Here is a 19,125-nt window from a genome sequence, read left to right on the forward strand (position 1 = left end):
GTTGAATGTTTGTATTTCAAAATGTAAATTACACAGGCTCTTCAAAATGTACATGTGTACTAAATAATTACATTACTGTATTACTGTTACCCTTGTCCTTTCTCAGCCCAAAGCCTTGCATGACGTTGATTAACAAGTGTTACAGAGTACTAAAACAGCAAATTGCTGGTTGTTGTTGGATACCATCCACTAACAATACACATACCACACGATGTAGCAAGCAACATCTGAAATCCAGTTTATTTTTTCCTTGTTTGAATTCTTTTGCATGTCTCTCTGCTTATATAGTTGCATCTATGGAAGGCAATTCAAATTCAGTAGGTTATCTTTACTTTTAGAGTTTAAGTTATGTATCCATAACCTTTTACAAACTGGAAAAGAGAAGACTTCAGCAAGCTTTGCAGATTCTGTAGTCACCAGTTTCAACCAGGATTCAAAGGAAAATGGGAACATTGGTTGGAGCATCACAGTAATCCACTGCAAAGACCCTAGAGTTAGAATGAGTTGCCTCTGAGTTGAGTTCAGTGGTACTTAGGTGTATGTGCCCACTACATGCTTAGTAACAGCTGAAAACTCTACCATCCCTGCTTTTCTCTGAGTGGAGAGCCAAAGCAAACCAACCACTTATGAGACCCGTGCAGGAGCTGCCACGCCAAATATGCCGTGATACACTCTGGTTTTTTGGGTTGCTTGTGTTCCTTTTGTTTTTTAGCAAATTTGAGGAATGGCATTTCTGGGTTGTTTTTGTGTGCTTTTTTTTTTTCCCCCCAATGTGATTGACAGTGATTGTCCATGAGATTGTTTGAACAAATTACTTTGAATTCAAAACTAAAGCGTTCAAATAACATTCAGCTCTTACTTGAGCGTATGTTCATGTTCACAAGGATATCTAAACAATAGCTCTAGTTTCATCTTTAGGATGTTATAGCACAGATTATAACAGAATAAGTAGAAGGAAAGAAATTTTCTCCTTTAATGTAGATTGGAGCTTTCTCTAGCAACAAAGCCAAAGTATCCTGAATTTATGGGCAGAATGTCCTTTTGACATAATGTGCAGTAGCTTATTCTAATAAATATCTGCTGTCTGCAGACTAGAGACTAAGGCAATCTCTCAAATATGCCTAAGTATGCATCCTGGAAGGGAAAAGATTTTCATTCATGAAGTAAATCTTGACAGTGTGTTTCCAGTTAGGAACAGACATCCCTGGTGGTAACCTTGTGTTGGTGCTGGAGCTTTTGGCAAAGATTAAACAATTTCTTGAAGGAGCTGAATTCTTTTGGTTAGAGCTTGGGATTTGTTGGCATTACAGATCCTCTGTTGCTATAGCAGTGTTGGGACAGCTTCCTGGCGTAGTCGCAGCTTATGTTAATAAGAGGAGTTTTTCTGCTTCTGGGTCTAGACCAGTTCTCTGACAGTCACAAATTGAGTTGGCAAAAGTAGTGCTCTGACATCCTATCTGTGTTCACACTGAGTTTTGCTAGTTGAGCTTTGAAGTTTCCATGCTTCCTAAACAGATGCATCATTATTAGCAGAGTTACACTTCAGTTATATCAGAGTCTCTCTCCAAATTTTGGGCTTCTATTGTGATTTTTTGGATTTTCAAATACTGATCCAAAGTCCTTGAACTTTTTGGCCATGAGGAACAAGAACATTTTGGGTAATGAAGATGTTTATTCATCCACTAAAGAAATGAACCAATAGTTGACCCACACCTCGAAAAACGGATGCTGCTGAAGGCATGCTGTACTTCAAGGGCATTTAATACTGGCTACCAACACAATGGAATAGTGAGGCTCTGGTGAAGCCTACTAGTTACTGAATGTACTATTAGGCAGCTATTTTTGCCTAACTGTTGAATTCCTGTTCTGTGTAGGCAATATTCTCTGACAGAGTAAATACAAAAAGTGCTATTTCACCCAACATTTTTCTGCATTTCCACAGAGTTATCTATGGTAATATAATATTTTTTACTTTATCACTTATAAAAGACCAGAGTTTATACACAAAAAAAAAAAAACCCCACACCAACAAATGTGGACCTCTTTAAGTGCTTTTGTTTTGTTTTGTGGTATTTGGTTGTTTGTTTTGTGTTTTCTTTTCCAGAAATCGGGGAGTTCTTTTTACAAGTGTTCTAAAGTGGCCTTTAATTCTTGAGGTGAAATATAGGTCTCTTATCACTGTTATAGCAATACCCTGTTTTGCTAAAACATCATAATCAAGAAAGTTTCAATGGAGAAATGATTATAGAAAAGTATTTCACAAAGTTTTCTTTATTTTTTTGTTAATTAGTAGTTTTCTTCTGCCCCTTTTCAGCATTCTCTTTACCTCCCCCCACCTCCTTTTGGCCTATTTGATACAAAACTGAGAAAAGTTACCTGCTTCCAAAATGTAAGCTATTTTCCTGAAGTGTTTTAATAGCCAGTGTACCAGGAATGTAAGTAGGTTCATGAAGTGAGAGATGCCGCAGTGATGTGTGTTATGATTGTGTTCTTCATCGAGGAATCTCACTATATAATTAGTGATATGTTTATTGAGTTTTAACAATGATGTTGGAATCTACTCTGTTTTTCAGATAAAAGATTTTGCCAAACAAATTAAAATGAAGATGAGACGTTGGCAACTTGCCCCAGGCCACAATGAAAAATTTTTTGAGCTAGGAGTAAAGCAGCTCTTCCAGCTTCCATCGTTTGCCTTAATCATTAGGTCATCCTAGCAGCCCTGTTTTTTTAGCATCACCACCTCATCATTTGAAACTCCTAATGTCTTGATTGCTTTCACATTATCTTACCTTTTTAGAGGAGTTTGAAGACAGGAGACCATCTGAATGGATTGTTAGGTGGATTGCATTAGATGCCCCTACAAAGAGGGCCTATTCTGTATACATAGTCATAGTGCTGCTGCCTTGTAAGCATATGAGAAGAGAAGAAAGAGCTCATATGTGTACCCATTGTGTACAGATATATGGACTGTCAGCTTTAACTTTTTCATTACTACCTGAAAAGTTTTATAGGTACTGTATAGTCACTTGTGTGATACAAAGCAGCAGTGAGCTAGTAGTGCATTTTTTATTATTAATTCAAAGTTTTTTAATTTTGCTTTTTCCATCCACTTTCCCCCTTTTAGCTTGGCGATACAAAGCTCCTCAGCAAGTTGTATTTGTTGAAAAGTTGACAAAGCTTGTTGTAAGTCAGCTGCCCAACTTCTGGAAGCTCTGGATTTCTTATGTGAATGGAAGTTTATTCAGTGAGGTATGCATTTTTCTATATAAATGACTTTTAAGTAGCAAAGCTCTGTAACAATTATGTTTGAAGTATTGTTTTTCACTGGAAGAAATGACTGGACTTATTTTAATCAGAGAGATTTATAAAACAATATGTAGACTCTTACACATTTGAGAGATGCTACCTTGATTAGGAAGGTGTCTTGCAATACTAACCTATAGAAGTGAAATTTTTATTTTTAAGAGAATAAAAGCATACAGTGGAATTATCTAGAATTCTGCCAGTGGTGTGTCTGTGTCTGTTCCAGATGCTGGAGTCAATATCTGCGTAGTTTCACCTCTTTCTCATAGCTGGCCAGCTACCCGTCATTGGTGATCTGAGGAAACAGCAGATTTCATGAAGGATAGAGATATGTAAAAGACAAAGTCATACAGAAAAAAAACCAAAACAAAACAAAAACATTTTGTTTCTTTGGAACAAGAGTACTCATTTCTTGAGCTCTAAGTCTTTGGAAGTGAGGATAGATTCAAGACCATAGTTGCAAAATGACCAAGGCCCAAGGTGGTATACACAGACATACTATAGAGAGTGTTGTCTGGAAGTGCAGTCAGCTGCGAACACATATGCTTCTAGTCCTCCTTGCTCAGATCATCTGGCTTTTACAAATTGTGTAAATATAATCTTGATAATCCAAGGAGCAGGGGGGGAAAAAAGATAATGATTCATGACATGCTATTTTTATGTGCACACTATTAACAGGTTTTGAAAGGATACATTTTGTAATTTATTTGATATGGGTAGTATACAGCTTACCATCATAATTGTTACCATATAAATACAATAACTTTGAAGTTTGCATTGTTGCTAAAATTTGGTCACAGAATTACATTATGTTTTACAGAAAGTTCACTTCTGCTCCTCAAGCCATGTTGTTTTTTTCTCTAGAATGAGAACTGTAGTGATGTGTCCTGGTTTCGTCTGGAACAGACTTAACTTTCTTCACAGTAGCTAGTGTGAGGCTGTGTTTTGGATTTGTGCTGAGGAGAAGGCTGATAACACACTGATGTTTATAGATGCTGCCAGGACAGTCAAGGACTTTTCAGCTTCTCTGCTGTGCCAGTGTCTGCAGGTGCAGGAGAAGCTGGGAGGGAGCACAGCCCCAGTTACTAGCCTGGGATTTGACCTTAGGTTTAGGACTGAGACCCAAATTGGCCAATGACATATTCCATATCATGCATGGTATGCCCAGTATGTAGATGAGGATATAACCAGAAGTTCGGTCTCTCTGGGTTGCCCCTCTCTCTGCGTTGCTTCTCCCCTCCTTGGTTGGCTCTCAGGCTCTTATCTCTTTTCCGGGATTGTGGTTTTGGGACCGTGGTCATTAGCTGGGAATGGGCTGAGCCTTGGTCATCAGGTGGTGAGCAGTTTACTGTGTTTCACTTATTTGTATATTTGTGTATTTTACCATTATTATTTGAGTATTATTGTAATTGTTATTTTCAATTTTATTGTAGTTTAGTTATTAAATTGTTCTCATCCCGACCCACAAATCTCTTTTCCCCTTACCCTTTTAATTCTCTCCCCCATCCCCAGGAGGGGAGAGGGTGAATGAGGGGCTGTGTGGTTCTTTGCTGCTAGCCAAGTGGGTTGAAACCACAGCATGATGGCATATTCCCAAGGAGCAAGTCTGACTAAGACAAACATATAATTGAAGTGTAGTGAAAGGCAGCTATCAGTTCCATCAACAGATAAGGTTCACACCTCATCTGCAGAGCTATAACTGGGAAGTTCTTCTGACTGCAGTTTGGACTCACTCATTCTGGGTCTTAAAAAATTCTGAAGACAAGGTCTGTAAAGAGATGTAGAGATAGTTGGGATAATACAGAGCAGGTGGAAAATAAGCAAGCTTTTGGACATGCATATTATTCAGATAAGCTTCTATCTCAAACGTAAAAGTTTATACATCTAAAACTTCTCTGTTTAACTGTTGCTATATAATTTCATTTGTTGAGATTGTTTTTATCCTGCCATACTTAGTGACGTGGAGTGGTTAAATCCTTAAATCATCACAGCTACAGTATTCCACGACAAAATTATCCTCAAAGCAGATCTGCAGCTATAGGTACCTCTTCTTTGCAGCTTAAGTGGAAAAGAAAACAAAAACCTTGGGAAAAGGAAATTTGGAAACTTATTTTGTCATTTTCCTTTTCTCTGACTAACTAAAGAATTTCTCAAACAGTCGTTCTATATTTTGCCACTGTCTGTAAATCAATATAACATTTTCATGTGATGGTGCTAATAGGTACTATAGCTCTTCATGTGTTGAACACAATATACAGACCATTATAGCTCCAGTGAAATAGATTCTATTTGTTATCTTAATTTTTACATGATAAAAATCAAAAGAAAGGTATAACATTTACTTGTAGTGTTCAGTGAAGGAAGTAGAATCAAGAGTAAACCCTAGTACTGTTGACTTTCACAAAAATAATTATTTCATAAGGGAGGTGACAACCCTTATATTTGACAACACTGCCATTGGAAATCAAGACTTTACAAATTCACCTGTTAAGTTGTTGTGATTTTTTTTTCCCCTCTGAGTACAAAAAAAAAAAAAAGAAAGTAATTTCTAGAGAAACTGAGACTTGAACTGTAAACAAGGTTGAGAAATTTTGCTCATGAAAATGCCTGCAAGTGGAAAATGCAGTGATCTTATGTCATGTCTGAACAAAACAATGTTTCAATGTATTTTAAGAAACACACACACACACACAAAATAGAGGAGGTACTTTTCCTGTTAGTCTTTAAGGTACATCTACTCTTCTTCTGTTGGGAGAGATACTGAGCTCATGAGAAATTAATCCCTATACATTTGATTTCCTCTGCTCCTTACCAAAGCCTCCCAAGTTCTTGAGGAGAGAGGAGGGATGGTACCATCAGTTCCTTTTGTGTGTTCTGCATGCCACAGTCAACCCAGGACAACTGGGAGGAGGGGGTGGCATGAGCTAGAAGACTTTATCTAGCGTACCTAATAACATCTGTTACCACATCACGTTCAAGACTCAAGGTTTATATGTGTTTCTACCAGAAATCATATGGATTTTAGTTGTCTGCGAAGAAATTTCTTTTACCATGTTGCTTGCTATTTATTGTCATTCAGGAAGCAAGGTGTTTAAGAAAAGACCTGTGAAAATTACATAGAGGGTCATTTCAGTTAGCTTATTCAAGTCTTCAGGACATTTTAAGAAAATCCCCACATATTAACTTCAAGCTGTATTTTCTTCAGTTCATAGGTTTTTGGGGGTTATGGGGGGGGAGGGGGGCGTTCTTTTTCATTCTTAGGTTTTTGGGGGTTATGGGGGGGAGGGGGGCGTTCTTTTTCATTCTGAAAGGTTAGCTATATACCTTAAAATATTGTCAGTTAAAGATTTACGTGGTGTTTTCAACAGTTTAAAAAGTTGAGTTCTTTGAATCACTCTAGGTGAGGTCACATATATGAGTAGTAACCGTTGGTCTTACCACAAGATAGTTTTGGTCTGTCTGTGCAGGAAGGGTTTAAAATTGGTCTTCAGCAAAACCACTAAGACAAAAAAAAAAAAAAATCAAAGATCTGTGAATTTTTTTCTTTAATCCAGCTGTAAGGCAGTGTGAATTTTAAGTTGCTGCCTGAGGTTTAAATGCATCAGAAGAAAATCAAAGGTCTGTGAATTTTTTTATTCTTTAATCCAGCTGTAAGGCAGTGTGAATTTTAAGTTGCTGCCTGAGGTTTAAATGCATCAGAAGAGAGAAGTGGGTGTTATATGCGGGAATAACTCGAGTGTTGTTCTCCTTGTCTGAAACTGTATAATTCAGAGCTTTGAAGTACAGGAGTTTCATAGCTATGTATTTTCCAAAACTGTCAAACAGTTTTATTTTCCTATAATTTTAGCTCACTTCAAATTATTTATTTTAACTTAAAAATATGAAATGCTTTAGCTAGAGAGGGATTTTGAAAAATACATAATTTCAAATTAATGACTTGAAAGTAAACTGATTCTTTTTGAGAACGCTTGCCATGTTACTGCACTTCTTGTCCAGTAGATGTTGCTGTACATACATAAAATAGGAGATTTTCTAACGGTAAAGTTCTACATCTGCACTTAACCCAGTATTTGAAATAACTTTTTTAGTATAATTTACTCTTTTGTGTTCTCAGTAGACTCCACAAAAGGCTAGAATTACAAACAGGAAGGCTATTAGTCAAACCATGTTTTTCTTCAACTGTAACTGTCTCATGCAAAGTGTACTCATGTTCCTCAGTTTTCAAAGAAGTGAACTGTCCATGAAGATGCTGATTATTTTGCAGAATCTCTTTCACCATTAGTTGAACTATTTAAAGAGCATTGTCAACAAAATGCTGTTCCTAAAACCAAATAAAAAACTCTCAACCCTCCCCTCACATTAGAATTCCAAATTGCCCTAATTCCAAGAAGTGTCTCCCACTTCACTTCAATGTCCTCCTCTGGGCTGCTGAAAAAGTGGAGTTTCTTTGTATAAACTTGATGCACATTTGGACTACATATGCTTTAGCTCTCACTAACGTTGCAGGGAGAAAACCTTGACCTCCTGAAGTTTGTATCTTGAGCTAGTCTTATGCTTGTCTCTGACTTTGTCTTAAATACACATTATTCCTCAGAATTAAATATTAACACACTGACCTACAGTTAGTAGAGTTTATTGATTATATAGTCTTTGCTTATTGGGATGCCATGAGTTAGTTTTGATAATTGCATCATAAACTCACCAGTTGTCACTTCTTCACTTTGAAACCCCCTTTTTCAGAATTATTTTAGCAGTGGTTATAAGTTACTTACACTTTTCAATTTTCTTATTTTCACAAGACTGCTGAAAAATCTGGCCAAATGGAAAGATCAAAGAAAAATGCTAGGCAAAGACAAAATGATTTCAAGGTAAGTTATGGGGGGAAAGCTTGCTTTCTTTCAGTTGTCCTTCATAGCCAGCTACTTAAGTGTCACCACCTTGAAAATTAGATTTCTTAAATCATCCATGTGCCCATATGTCTTATTCTTCTCTACTGTCTACCATGTGGAGCCACCTGTAAATCATGCATTCCAAGCTGTTGTGTGTAGCAAGTACATGGCTTAAGCATGTTGATAAAGCTTTTTGCTTGATTTTTCTTTCCCTTCTTCTGATGCAGAAAATGATTCAGGAAGTGATGCACTCTCTGGTAAAACTTATCCGTGGAGCATTGCTCCCATTCAGCCTCAGAGAAGGAGAATCAAGACAGTATGGTGGCTGGGAGATGAAATCCGAACTTTCTGGCCAGTGGCTAACACATGTTATCCAGACTGTAAGGTAAATGGATCTGTGGACCTGAAAAATGATGCTGTTCCTAGGATATGTGTGCCTTAAGATGAATTGTTTTGTTTATTACATTAAATATCTGGCATAGTGGGAATGTTAACGTTTTCAAAAATAGGATTACAAAAAAGTTACTTATGGCAGATTTAGGATTCTATGTGCAAGTGTAAATAATAATGTCTCATGATACAGCCTTATTACAGAATGATATATTATTTTTATTACATAGCATCTTATGCAAAGGTCTGAATAAAATATTTCCCTGACACAGCATAGGCACTCCGTGCATGAAACAGGATTTGATTCTTTAGGGTAGAAAGCAATTATCTGCTTCATTTGCTACACATCTTCCCATCTCTTCCAAAATGGATGAAAGTAGCATGCTTCTCTCTATAGTATACTTCTTAAATCATAACTTTTACAGTTGTTTTGTGGAAGTTGATACTCCTGCTTATAATGCCATTCTGCCTATGTTTGTTTATAAATTTAGTAAAGTGGGCTCCATTAATTACAAAATGTCTAATTAATATACAGAATTCACTTCCTTTTGTTTGTGGAGGATGTAAGAATTGTCATTGTCTTTTGGAAACTTGAGTAATACTTGGATATGATTCTGTACTTTTTATCTGCAGTTTTCAAAGTAGGTAACAAGCAAAGCACAGAGGAAAAAAGAAAAGGGTATAATCACATAGGTATTCTTCTTGTGGATGGAGCTAGCAGTGATACATACGTCTTGTCAAATCTGCTTAACACTTGCCCAAAGTCTGTTGTCAGTGACATTATCTGTACTTTAACCAGTCAGAAAAAGAAAAAAAAAAAATCCATGTGAAGTTTCTTATTCTGGCTGAATTTTATGGAAAGCTTTCAATTTCAGAAGGAATTGACTTGGCATTTCATGAAAAGATGTAAAGGGGCAAGGTAACAGGCTTTGGCACCAGTGTTGCCCTTTTATGAGAAACAATCCATTTTCACTCGAATTATAAAATTCTAGTATTTAACACTTGCACATCTGTAATGTTGCCTTGGAAATTTAAACAACAGATTCTCTAAAAGGTGGTTGTGCTTCAAAGTCCTTCCATCCGAGGTGTGATCCAGGCTGAGGTTGTAGGATAATATGCAGACTCTTTTTCAGATAATCTCTTCTTGCTTCCTGAACAACTGAACTGAGAGTTGGGGAAATTCTCTCTCCCTCCTGCTCTTTTCCTCATCTCATGTTCTTGCTGATGGCTGTGCTGGAACTTTACTAAAGTGGGTTAGACTTTAATGCAAAGCAGTCAAAAGTAGAGAAGAAAAGGGTAATCTGGAGAAGAGAAACTGAACATACATACATGATAGGGTACTGACCAGGGATGATGAAGTTTTTGCAAGTGCTGCAAGTACATTTCTTTTCAAGCCCCCACACTTTGACAATCTAATAAATTCTTGTGACTCACACCAATGATGAAGGTGGACTCTTCTCATGAAGAGTCTACACATTGCATAAAAACCTTCTTTGTTGCAAAGTTATGCAATGCTTAAGTCCTGTTTTTATTGTTTCTAAAAAAAAATAATTATGAAGCACATGATAAACTTTACTCTTTTCAATCATCTCACTAATGATTTACCATTCCCTACTTGTATTTATGAATGCTAAAACTAAAATAATTAGAAAACAAGGAGTTGGCATTATAGCTGTGTGATCTTAATTTTTCTGCTTTTTTATATGTATCACACAGCTTAAAGTGGAGTGGTTGTACAGTCTTTCTTTTGTACCCCATTCTGTCATTGCCCAGTATGAATAGGTTCCAGAGGGTAAATTAGAGCTACGCGATAAAGTGATGCCCTTGTCGGCAAGACTTTTGCCTTATTTTAAGGATAGAAAGGTATGTGTTTGTTAGGGTGAGTTGTATGAGGAAAAAGATGATCTCAGGGGTGTGACAGCTGAGTGCTCCCTTAGCAAGGTAGTGATGGAGGTGATGCAGTAGCTCACCTGGTAGTATTTTTGGCTCCTTAATGTGTATACTCTTGGCAATCTGATGCACAGCCACATCACCATTTATGGCAGCTTGATGGCTGTTACTGTTGTAATGTGAGTGAACAATATCTCAGAAACCCGGTTGTGGACTTAGGATGTGATCTAGGCATTCACATAAAAACAGCAAAAAAAGCTCCAGAAGGATTATTCTTGGATCGTAAGAGAAGAGAAGGATGCAGAAAAGGCAGGCAGGGGAGTTGAAGAGGACAATGGGAAGTTGGCATGTTGCTGTGATTACATTATTGTAATGTTACAGAAAAATCTGTGTTTGCAAGCTTCTGAGTTAAGCAAATAATTCATCTTCTCTGCATGGGATAATCAGTTTTCAAAGATACACTGAGGATGGAGCTACTGTATTCACATACACAGATGATGTCTAAAAAATTCAGTGAAGTTATATAAGCTTTAAAAACCCTGCAGATTTACACTTCAGTCTAACTTCATTTGCTTTCCAGGCTTAGTTCTGAGTCTCTTACTGCACTGGAGATACCCAATGATATGCTTCAAATCATCCAGGATCTTATTTTGGACCTTCGTGTACGTTGCATCATAGTGACCTTACAACACACAGCTGAAGGTAATAGAAGGCTGCAGGCCTCTTTGCTTACTATCATGTTTTTTTGCCTTTGATTAGGCCAAACCCCATTCTGGAAGATTAACCATGTTTGTTACAGGTTTTGTAGTGGCGGTGGACTCCTCTGAGTTCTGTAATATCTCACAAGAGTTTCTCAAGTATTTCACTTTTCTGACAGAAATGTGTGTTATGAGTCTTTTCTTCCCTTAGTCTAACAAATGAAGTAGTTTAGATCTGTTTCCTTTGGGTTGAGACAGTTTTACGATGCAAGCAATTTATCTCATGATGCAGCTTTTCCATATTGGAAATATAATTTAGTTTCTTTTCTGAGTTCTTCTATAAAGGGCATAATTAAATAAGCAATGTCCCACCCCCAAGAGAAAAAAAAAATCCATAGCCCTTCAGGAAATGTTTTATTTGTGTGTTTTCCAAGACCTTTTACTAATGTTATAATCCCTAGGCTTCCTGGTGTGTACACAGATCTTGCCATAAAGGCCAGTTTTGTCAGGGCCAGTAACAAATTCTATAAATCTAATATGACTCTGTGTGCGTCAGAAGCCATTCACATTACCATCTTGTATTCAACTCTGAAACTTACATGCAAATGAAGTAAATCTTCCAGAAATAAATGTGTTTCTTAAAATCACGGCAGATGGATCTACTTATTCACTTAGCAGGGTTTTTTTCCCAAAAGACTAATTACCTTCAATGTTAAAAAAATAAGGCCTTTTTGATCTTTAAATTTAATCAGTTTTTAATCTTTAACATATGATTTGTCATTGTTTTGTAGACCGACATGAAGCTAAGTGTTTTACTCAAGCCCTAAGTGTGCTAAGTGCAGGTGGCTATATTAAGCAAATTTTTTAACTTTTCATGACAACAAATCGTAAGGCCTCTATTGTTTATTTGGTACAATGTTGATATGAATTGTGTTCTTGGCTCCTAATTCTTTTATTAAATTCCTTTTCAGTGTTAACATTACTTTTCTGCATGAATATCAAGTGAGATGGCCATGCTAGTATATAGGTTGTCTTGTCTCTTTAAAACTCTATATGGAAAGTATTACCACTATTTCAGACTTCATTTAAAGTATGAGGAAGTCTCTTTTGCTTTTCTTCACTTAGATTTTTTTTCTTTTTTTCAAATTGTGACATGAGGATGGTCCTATTGGACTGACTGCCCTTTGTCTAGGAATTGTGGGTGATTCCTAAGATGTCCTGACTGCTTGAAAGGAAAGAAGTATCTAGCTCCAAACTGTTTTGCTGACAACCCTTCCTTATCAAATCTCTCACCTAGCCACCTGGCTTCTCTAGTGTGGTCCAGAGAGCTCTGATACATGAAGCTCTCGGCCAAAGGGTCTGCAGTCTTCCTGGTTTTGCCTACTTGTTGCATCATAACAGTAGCCCAGTTCTTTGTTCAGATCCAGAGTTTCTGCTTCTTATGTCCTGATTGCTGGCCGCGTACATTCTGTGGAGGAAAAACTCTTGTGGGTAGTCTGTACCTTGTGTTTTTATAAAAGCGGATTTACCAGTCTACGTGACAATGATTCTCTGTTTGGTCTGAACATCTTTATTCATACTTCTCTTTCTTGAATCAAAAGAGATCAGATCCCTTAAGATGCCAGGATGTTACACTGGCCGGATAATGCATCTCTTTTTCGTCTAGCCAACAACAGCAGCCTTCCTTGACTGCTGCTTCCATCCCCTACCAGTTAAGCAGTTCCCTGTATGGACTGTAGCATCAGACGGGAGAAGAGATGCCTGCCAGTGTGATGACTCTCATTCCATATTGTTGCACTGAGTGCCTTATGTATGGGACCCTTTTTTTGTTCTTTGCCAGCTAAAGCAAAATGACATATGTTGAATGCATTTAGGTTAGACAGGACCAGGTAAATTTGGCCCTTGAAGAAACTTAATTTTAGGGAACCAGTGAAAGAGTGGTTAACGGATATTCTCATGGAGCTATGTAAATGGATATCAGATGTAGTTATATTTGTAATATATGTGTCAAAAAGGCTCCTCCTGGACTTGAATCTCACCTCTGTAATCTCTCTGAAGTATGAGCTGTGTAGACTGCTGATATAAAGTTCATTCTCATCTCTTGCTGCATGTTGTAAGTTGATAAAGGCATTCGGATCGGTTAAAATTTATAATAGAGCACTCTACCATTAGCTATATAAATAGGATGAATCTGCCCACGCACAGGGTTTTCTTGATGTCTTATGATAAATGCTGTATGCTTGTGCTAGCCGTGAGAAGCAGTCTGTGTTCTTTCCCTCTCGTATGTGATCACTGGTCATAAAGGTCATGATAGCCAAATCGTGTGAATGCCAGACTAGACTGGGGCTTTACATGAATGTATTTGACTGGAATTTGGTGAGCAGTGAAATACGAGAAAGAAATTTGTTTCTTTTGTGTTTGTATTAGCTCAGATCAGAATGAAAAAGTGAGCATCCCCAAAAACATCTAAAGCCTGACCAGTGCAATCTAAAGCCTCGCAAGAATATCAATTGTATTAAGAGGTTTACTAAATAGGGAAATGAACAGAGTAATTAGTCTGCACAATCCCTTAGTACTTTTAACCCTCACTAAGCCTATACTTCCATGAGATGTAGAATTGCAGTGTGTGACACTATAACCAAGTTTCTTAATTTTGCTAATTAAAGCACCAAGGTAGTGAAGATACTTTTCAGCATGCATTACTTATCCTTTTTTCTTGGATTCTGCAGAGAGGTGTTAATTCACTGAAATTTTTCCTCATTTAAAATGGAGTTTCATGACCTACAGACAGTTCTGATGACCAATTTGTGTGTGAAAAACTCTGTCAAAGCCCTGCAAACTGCACACAGTTCAGCTTTGTTCTGTTTACAAGTCAATTAAGCACCCCAAAAAAGCAATGGGGCAGAATGCTTGATTCCATAGAGGAGTTTTGTTTACAGTGCATGAGCTTTGGATTCACATCCTGACTTAGGTCCTGTTAGCTTCAATAAGCCTATGGAAGTTGGCACCTTCTGGGTAGCAAGAGAGGGTGCTTTTTACATATGCCTTCATGTATTTTTGAAGAAAGTCTAACACTGTGGATCTTTGACCCTGAGTGGGGACTCTGAGCCTCTTTTATAGTTATTAAATATTAATTGTATGCTGTCCTTTCTGTCTTTGCTAAAATGCTAGGCAGTTGTTCTTTCATTTTTAATTAAGAGCTGGAGTATAACAGAGTAGAGACTTGGGTTCTTAAATGCAGTGTTTTATGTTGTGATTAAAAACTTAAAAAATAAAAACAAACCCAAAGCCTTCAGAATATTCCTTTAATTTTAAGCTTTCCAGTAAAAGATGTGCTTCATGCAACTCTTGCCATGTATCATAGATATGCTTCGCTGTGTGGTGTCACCAGCATACCATGTATGAGTTCCGTTCTTAGTCATTTGAGAATGTTGAAAGCTTTGAAGCTTTTAGTGCTATTTGCTTGTATGCCTAGTCATTGCAGTCCCAATGTCTGTGGTTTATCTTTTCAAGTTCAAGGAGTTTTTAATAATGAAAATGAATACCTTCTCCCTCCTGGCCCCTTCCCCCTCTTGCTCTGTCTTACAGATGTAAAGAGGCTAGCTGAAAAGGAGGACTGGGTTGTTGACAATGAAGGTTTGACATCGTTGGTGGGTATACTTTTGTGTCTTGTAAGCTGATTTTTTTTTTTTTTTGCAAGTGCAGTGAGACTGGTTTCCATTGAATTATTGAAAATTGAATTATTTTGAACTTTGTCTATATGTGCACATACTGGTGTCTGTAGTTTTATTAAAGTATGAAAATATAGGAAGATAAATACAATTTGTTTTTGTTTGCATGGTTACTTATTTACAGTTTATCACTCGTAACAGATCCCATCACCAAACACAAAATTATTTTTTTCTTTTCCTCCTTTTCCAATATTTTTATTTGCACTTAAACTCTTACATCTGAAGTAACTTTAATTGATAATGGTACTACTAGACAACAATATTTTTGAAGGTGCAAAACAGGAAAAAAAAAGCATAAATAAAAGCTTTGCAGATTTGTGCCATGTATTGAGAGATAAAAATAAATAAGAACTGGGCGTCAAGATATGTAGCATGACTTTCTACCTTAATTAGTATTATTTAAATGTATCAGTATAATTACTGCTGACCTCTAGCATGATTTTGCTGATATAAACCTTAATAACTTTCATAGCTATGCGTCTTGTTTTAGGGATGGTTTTCTAAAGTAAAAAAATATTTTTGAAGTCACAAGTTCCGTTCACATCAAAATGCTTTATAACTTAGTAGGCACACTACCATGGAATTGGTCTGTAGCTAAATAAATAGGTCACTTATATGTTATAATGAGAAATTGAACTGAAAAGCAACTAATTTAGGAGATTGCCTACACACAAACAACAAATGACTTGAAACCAAATTCAGATAAATTTGTGAGATGCTTTCTGGAAATAAACAGTAATGAGTAATGCCTAAAACACAGCAAGCACGTTGTAGGTGTGACTTAAAAACAGTCTGCGAAAGCAGAAAGGGCCTGTGGGAGGGAGAGTTGCTTTGTGTATATTATCTAAGAGAATGCTCCACAGACTTTTTTAGTTTTTCTTATTTGCTTCTATAAATACGTTCTTGAAGTTGAGTAGGAGGGCGTTAAGCAATCACAATATACACATTGTAGGAAGGAGTGTTGTTGAGCAATTGTATTATAGCCAGATTTACAGCTTCTGGTTGTGGTTTCAGTTGCCACTGACTTGGGCAAGTCCCTTAACTTTTCTGTTTTTCACTCTATTAATCTGTAAAATGGAGGGAGGAGGAAAGATCTTCCACAAAAGCTTTGTTTCTGTATGCTTTTGCTGTATCCTAACCCATCTTTGTTTAAAAACTGCTCAGATCTTTTTTGTATTTAGAAATCACCCATGAATTCCTTGTATACAGCACTTCCCTAGATACCTTTTGAGGTCGTGTTGAGACATGCCAAATTCTAATGGTGGCAGCTGACCATGTTTTGTCATAGTGGGGTTATTTATCTACTAAAGTAGAGTTCATTTTGATGATAATATAGCAAAAATTAATCAGTATAAACAAGGGCCAGGTAGTCTCTTTGGGGACCTTTTAGGCTTAAGATAGAAACTGTGTTTTAGGTTTGCAGGAAGTACTGGTTGATAACCCCTTTGGCAGTTGTATTCCAGGTAAAAGATACAGTAAAACAGAGAACCAACTTTCCTTGGTTTCATAATATCCAAAGAATAACATATCTGAACAGCTTTCTTCTCCTGAGGTGTGAAGTTTTATTACATGGAAACAAAAAAAAAGCCAATAGCAGCTCTTTACTGCTCTTCTTTTTCTTTTAAGTGGGTCCAAAAATAATAAATACAGATTGTCTTAGTGGCTTTTTTCATGATTTTCAGGCATCACACTCATGATCCACCTCCACCCCAGCATTTACAGAAATAAAAGTTACTTCTAAGCCTAAAGTTGGTGACATGCCATAAACTATCTACTGGATGAAAAGGAGGTTTGCATGGCATAGCAGCTCTTTTTGTCCACCTCTTTGATCCAAATCCAATAGGATGATTTCCCTCTTTTCTAGACAGTGACACCTCTCTGCTTCAGGTTGCCCTGTACAACAACTTCTTGCCTAATACCAGCAGGCAGCCTCATTTAAAAAAAAAAAAAAAAAAAGAAAAAAAAGAAAAAAAAAGTGTGACTTGACAGGGAAGAGAGAAAGATAAGGAAAAACTGACTAATGACTGATGCTGTGAACTCATTTGCACTTTCAGAGTGAAATTGGTGCGTGCATCAAGACCTTCTTACTTCAGGTTTGGAAACCTGAAGGTAGAAAAAGCCCCCCAAACCAGTGCATTCTTTCCTCCATGTGAAAGCAATTTCAGTCCGTTTATCTTGGAAACCTTTTGCTGAAATAAAATGTAGAAATATCAGATATCCCAGGTGAAATTCCATCCCCACTTAGATCAAGAGGGGGAGGAGGGAGGGTGTCACAAGCATCTGTAATGTGACTGTTAACATATATGCTACCACAAACAAGCTATAAAAATCTTTCATGACCCTTTTAGAGGAGGCTGTTTGCTGTAGAAGGCTGTCATTCAGATTAAAAAAAAAAGTACATTGATCTATGGTAATAATTCTGTAGATAAGTACAAAAGGGTCCTCTGGTAATGTATGACTCGTGATTTTTTTTTTTTTTTTTTTTTGCTTACTTGTAATAATTTGTAAATAAAGAGCTTACCATGGAAGTTTTTATATATTTGTGTAATATACATTTGACATTGTTATCTAAACCTAACACATAATTTACCTTTCAGCCATCCCAGTTTGAACAGTGCATTATCCATTCCTTGCAATCTCTTAAAACTGTGCTGGACTGCAGACCTGGAGAGGCCAGCGTAAGTTTTGATTTATGCTTTTATTTTTGTTCTTTTTATGTAAATTACTATTGGGTTTCAGAACAATAACTTTCAGGGAATGATACAGGGGTATAACTTTCTTCTTTATTTTTTTCCATGTACACCCTTTTCGCTGCTGCTAGCTTTTAGAATTATGTTTGTGTTTCCGTTGTTAGGGGTAATTGTGTGAGTAAGGGGCAGGTTGGACCTGTACTTAAATCTCTAAAGCTGTTATTTTGAAATAAAAACGCTAGTAATGTAGTTTTCAGATAGCAGTAGATGTGACTTTATTTACGTTAAAAGGCAGGGGGGGAGGGCGTATTTCTTAGGAGTTACTCTTCACTCAGTGTTGCATCCAAACTACTTGCAGAACTTAAATTCAGCTTTTTACTTCTGTAAACTTTATTCTAAATCAGGAGTCCTGATTGTCCCTATCCACTTGGTACCTTGAGGCCCTGACTGACAGTGATACTGTTTCCATTCAGGTTTCAGTGATCTGAGAAGTTTAACACTTTTCCAAAGACCCTTGGGCTCCTCTGTACGGATATTGTTTCCCTCTCCTCCCTGAATTTAATTTTTATGGCTATCTTGTCTAGTTTCTTAATGAACTTTATTGAAAAGAATCTGCAAGAATCCTTCTTGTTAGGGTGCAAAGATCTTTGCATATCCTGGGAGTTTTTGCTGCAACTCCATTAGCCAACAATGATGTGTGTCGCATGTACTAGGTACCAGGACTTCTTTCCTTTCAGTGTGTTGTCTCCTCATGCTTGTCAAATTTTTTATTGGGACCTGTATTTAGGGTGGGGAAAAAATGAAATTGATTAATGAGAAAACACTGTCTCAGGAGCTTTTCCTATAATTGTGTTATAAATTTAGGGATAGGTTACTCAGGCCTTCCTTGAGAATAAGGCTACGTGAAGCTGTTCTGCTGAAATAATATGCTTGCATCTTCAGGTTTTCCAGCAGCAGAAAACACAGGAGGATGTGAGCCAGCTAAGCATTGGGATCATGCAGGTAACTTGAACACTTAGAAGTACGAAATCATGACCACAAGTGATTGAAAAAAAATGTGTGCTTTGTACCCTGCCCACCTCCCAAAAGTCAGCTTAAGTTGATGACTGTGTTAGTCCTCTAATTCACTCTGGGATACTAAGAAATACTTGACTTTAAAAGTATGTAGAGCTTACTAGCTGAATCTGATCATATCAAATCCTCAAAGGGTGACATATTCAAGTATTTTACTGATTGTGACTGTTCAAGATTTTACTGGTGATTGAGAGATGCTTGCTGAGCTGATGTCGTCTAACATCATTATACTACAATAAAAGGAGCAACACTGATTTTCAGCAGCTGAAGATCTAGCTTTTAATTTTAGTATCAGAAACCAATATTCTTTTTAACAAAATATTTTTTTTTTATTTTAAATATATTTGAAATTAGGTAATAGCATGCTTTAGGTTTTTGAACCATTTTTGTAATTTTCTCAAATAAGAAATCATGAGACAAAGCAAAAAAAATGGATTTTAGTGATGCTTCTGAGATGGCT

At 36.9% G+C, this 19,125-nt stretch overlaps 1 protein-coding gene across 1 annotated transcript in view; it reads left to right on the forward strand.

Annotated features, from left to right (window-relative positions):
- EXOC2 (exocyst complex component 2) overlaps positions 1-19,125 on the forward strand; it is a 117,671-nt gene that overhangs the window by 52,283 nt on the left and 46,263 nt on the right. Inside the window, exons 12-18 of the mRNA XM_010073076.1 lie at positions 3,125-3,249; positions 8,103-8,171; positions 8,420-8,577; positions 11,053-11,174; positions 14,759-14,820; positions 17,499-17,579; positions 18,534-18,593. Of these exons, the coding sequence (XP_010071378.1) occupies positions 3,125-3,249; positions 8,103-8,171; positions 8,420-8,577; positions 11,053-11,174; positions 14,759-14,820; positions 17,499-17,579; positions 18,534-18,593 (677 nt within the window). The remainder of the gene's footprint in view (positions 1-3,124; positions 3,250-8,102; positions 8,172-8,419; positions 8,578-11,052; positions 11,175-14,758; positions 14,821-17,498; positions 17,580-18,533; positions 18,594-19,125) is intronic.

This window comes from Pterocles gutturalis, unplaced genomic scaffold, assembly GCF_000699245.1.
Source record: "Pterocles gutturalis isolate BGI_N339 unplaced genomic scaffold, ASM69924v1 scaffold377, whole genome shotgun sequence".
NCBI classification, from domain to species: domain Eukaryota; kingdom Metazoa; phylum Chordata; class Aves; order Pterocliformes; family Pteroclidae; genus Pterocles; species Pterocles gutturalis.